This window comes from Volvox carteri, assembly GCF_000143455.1.
Source record: "Volvox carteri f. nagariensis unplaced genomic scaffold VOLCAscaffold_23, whole genome shotgun sequence".
NCBI classification, from domain to species: Eukaryota; Viridiplantae; Chlorophyta; class Chlorophyceae; order Chlamydomonadales; family Volvocaceae; genus Volvox; species Volvox carteri.
The window spans coordinates 687,875-690,714 of NW_003307566.1; the positions used below are offsets into that span (position 1 = coordinate 687,875).

The 2,840-nt window shown below is 60.7% G+C and overlaps 1 protein-coding gene across 1 annotated transcript in view; it reads left to right on the plus strand.

Moving 5' to 3' along the window:
• The window catches only part of VOLCADRAFT_117842 (uncharacterized protein), a gene marked incomplete at both ends in the record, with an annotated part of 8,421 nt that overhangs the window by 2,582 nt on the left and 2,999 nt on the right, over positions 1 to 2,840 (plus strand). Inside the window, 6 exons of the mRNA XM_002951281.1 lie at positions 63 to 121; positions 243 to 775; positions 1,087 to 1,146; positions 1,707 to 1,805; positions 2,115 to 2,174; positions 2,642 to 2,767. Coding sequence (XP_002951327.1) covers positions 63 to 121; positions 243 to 775; positions 1,087 to 1,146; positions 1,707 to 1,805; positions 2,115 to 2,174; positions 2,642 to 2,767 — 937 coding nt within the window. The remainder of the gene's footprint in view (positions 1 to 62; positions 122 to 242; positions 776 to 1,086; positions 1,147 to 1,706; positions 1,806 to 2,114; positions 2,175 to 2,641; positions 2,768 to 2,840) is intronic.

The following is a 2,840-nucleotide window of genomic DNA, read 5'->3' on the forward strand; positions in this document are numbered from 1 at the left end:
TCTCTTTCCCTCCCTCCCTCCATGACTGATCCTCCCTCCCTTTCCCCGTCCTTCGCAGCAAGGGGTCCCGCAGATCCCCTCAGAGGCCGAGAGGCTGGAACGACTGGCGGCGGCGTACGAGGTCCTGGCGGATACGCACCGCCGCAGCCGCGACCGCTTTGCTGCCTTCCTGCGCCAGGCGCCCGCGGAATGCTACGCGCCGCAGAACCTGGATGTGCTGCGTGCGCTGCTGGTGTCCGCAGCCGCAGCCGCGGCGGCGACGGCGCCGACGCCGCCTTCGGCGGCGTCATCATCAGCGCCGGCAGCGGCGGCGGCTGCCGCCGCCGCCGCCGCCGCTGCACTTGCGGCGCAGAGCCTGCTCCGTGGTGCCGCGCCGCGCGCGGCGGCGGCGGCGCCGCTGGCACGGCTGAGCCACGGCTCCACTGCCGGCGGCGCTGCTGCCTCCGGCGGCAACGGCGCCGAAGGCGCTGCCGCCTCCACCTCCTCCGCTGCGGGGCACCACTCGGTTCCCTCAGTCCCCGCCTTCATGCTGTTGCTACGGCAGCTACCTACGACGGCGGCGGCGTTGCAGCACCTGGACGGCGTCCTGGTGGGGCTCAGTGCGGACAGTCGTACAGACTGGGCCGTACTGAGCTGGGTGATGCGGACACTGCCGAGGGAGCTGATGCGTCACCTCAAGTTGAAGTGGGAGGCGGCGCAGCCGGATGCGGTTCTGCCGTTCATTGTGCGTTGGGGGGGGGAGGGGGGGTCAGGGAGGGAAGGCGGCGGCCTTTCGGTGCGTGGCTTGGAGTGGATTGCATGTGTGTCTGTCTGTATGTGTCTGTCTGTCTGTCTGTCTGTCTGTCTGTCTGTCTGTCTGTGTGTGTATATGTGTATATGTGTCTTGGATCTTAATGCATATGCTTGTTTTGAGGTCAACCTTCTCGGCAATTGTGTTGAGCTGTTCTGCACTGCGGTACCCCCTCCCTGCTCCCTCCCTCTTTCCCTCGTTGACCTCGACGGCCCCCTCGCCGACCCCTCGCTAAGAGTGTTGTTGTTCTTGTTGTTGTTGTTGTTGTTGGTGGTGGTGGTGGTGGTTGTATGCAGGTATGGGACTCCAGTCCGTCACGGGACGCGATTGCAGCCAAGGCGGCGGCGCACCGGCAGGTGTGTGTGCTGGTTGCGTGTGTGTTATGTGTCTGTCTGTGTGTCTGTCTGTGTGTCTGTTTGTGTGTGTGATTGCGTGTGTGAGTGTGTTAATGATTGAAGTCGCGATGAGGGTAATGCTGCCGATGATGGTGGGGGTGGTGATGGTGGTGGTACAGGAGGAAAAACTTAACTGAAGCGGGATCCGAAGTCCAGTAACGTGTTAGGCTTTTTTTCAACGAAACTGTGGACGTGGCTTGAATTAGCTAACTCTGTGCGTGTGTGTATGCGTATGTGTGCGCGTGTCGTGTTTATCCATGCGTCTGGAAACAAATATTTGCGTGTATATGTATGTATGTATGTATGTATGTATGTATGTATGTATGTATGTATGTATGTATGTATATCGGTGTTTGCTTCTCTGTGCATGTCTTTAATTGTAATGAGCGACGATAAGGGGAGCCTACAGTCCTGCTGCTGCCTCCATATCTAAGAGCCGGTGTCGCTAAATGCCCCCCGCCCCCCGGCCCCCGCCCCCACATCCATCTCCACATTTCCTGACGTGCCCTTCCTCTCCACAGAAGCTGCGGTCACCTCGCTTCCGGCTGCCTGCCGTACAGCCCGCCTCGTTGTGGGGGGCCCCCGGGGAGCAACCCGTCCTGGTGGTGGATGACTCGCAGGTGCCTGTGTGTGGGGGGGTTGGGGTTGGGGGTGGGGTTAGGAGTTGCGGCCGCGCTGAGCTGCACATTGCGTGCACATGTGCATGCACGTGTACGGACGGCTTTCATACTGCACGGTATGCTTGTACGGAAGGTGTGTGTGCACGCGGCCGCGCCAGCAGGTATAGCCAGGCAGTGCCAGCGCCGCGTTGTGTGATGTGTGATGTGTGATGTGTTTTTCTTTGTTCCCCTGACCTCCCCTTTCACGTTACCTATCATCCTCACCATTATCCCCACCACCACGCGAACATCCTCACCCTCACCTTCCAGGGCATTAAGTGGTTGGCAGAAAGCGACTCGTACTTCGGCGAGGGCTTCCAACCCAGGCGGGTAAGCGGATCCCGCCCTCAACCCACCTTCCGCCTTGCACTCCTTCCCCCCGCGATCCCCTCTTTCCCTCCCCCTTCCCCGGCAGCAGCTTCACTCGTTCGTGGTTCGTCTTTCTCCCCTTCCCTCCCCCATCCCTAACTCCGAATGGGCTGATCTCATCGATTCGACACATACACACATACACGCACATGTCCCCATCCTTTCGTATACTTTGTGGGGATGCCTCCATACGCGATCGTTTATACGGGGTTCGGGATATGCCAGGGCCAGGTCCGCTTGCCTTCTCCTGTAGTGTTCCCAAAGCGCGGGCTAATGCGGGGATTCCTGCTGGTCGTAACTATGGCCCTCCCTCCCACTCCTATACGCACATGCACACGTGCCTGATTCCTCAACCCCCCCCCCACCATACACACACACGCTCTGGCTCCACACCCCCCCCCGACAACCCCCCGACAAAACACCCTCAGGACGAGGTCCACGTGGCCATCTTCGTTCACGGCTTCCAGGGGGCCTCCACGGACTTGTGTCTGGTCAAGGCGCACCTGATGCTCATGTACCCCTACCTGGAGTGCTTCTCTAGCAAGACGAACGAGGTAAGGGGACGGCGTGGGGGGTGGCGTGGGGGTAAGTGGGCGGGAAGTCCGAGGCCCGACCTATGCCGCCTNT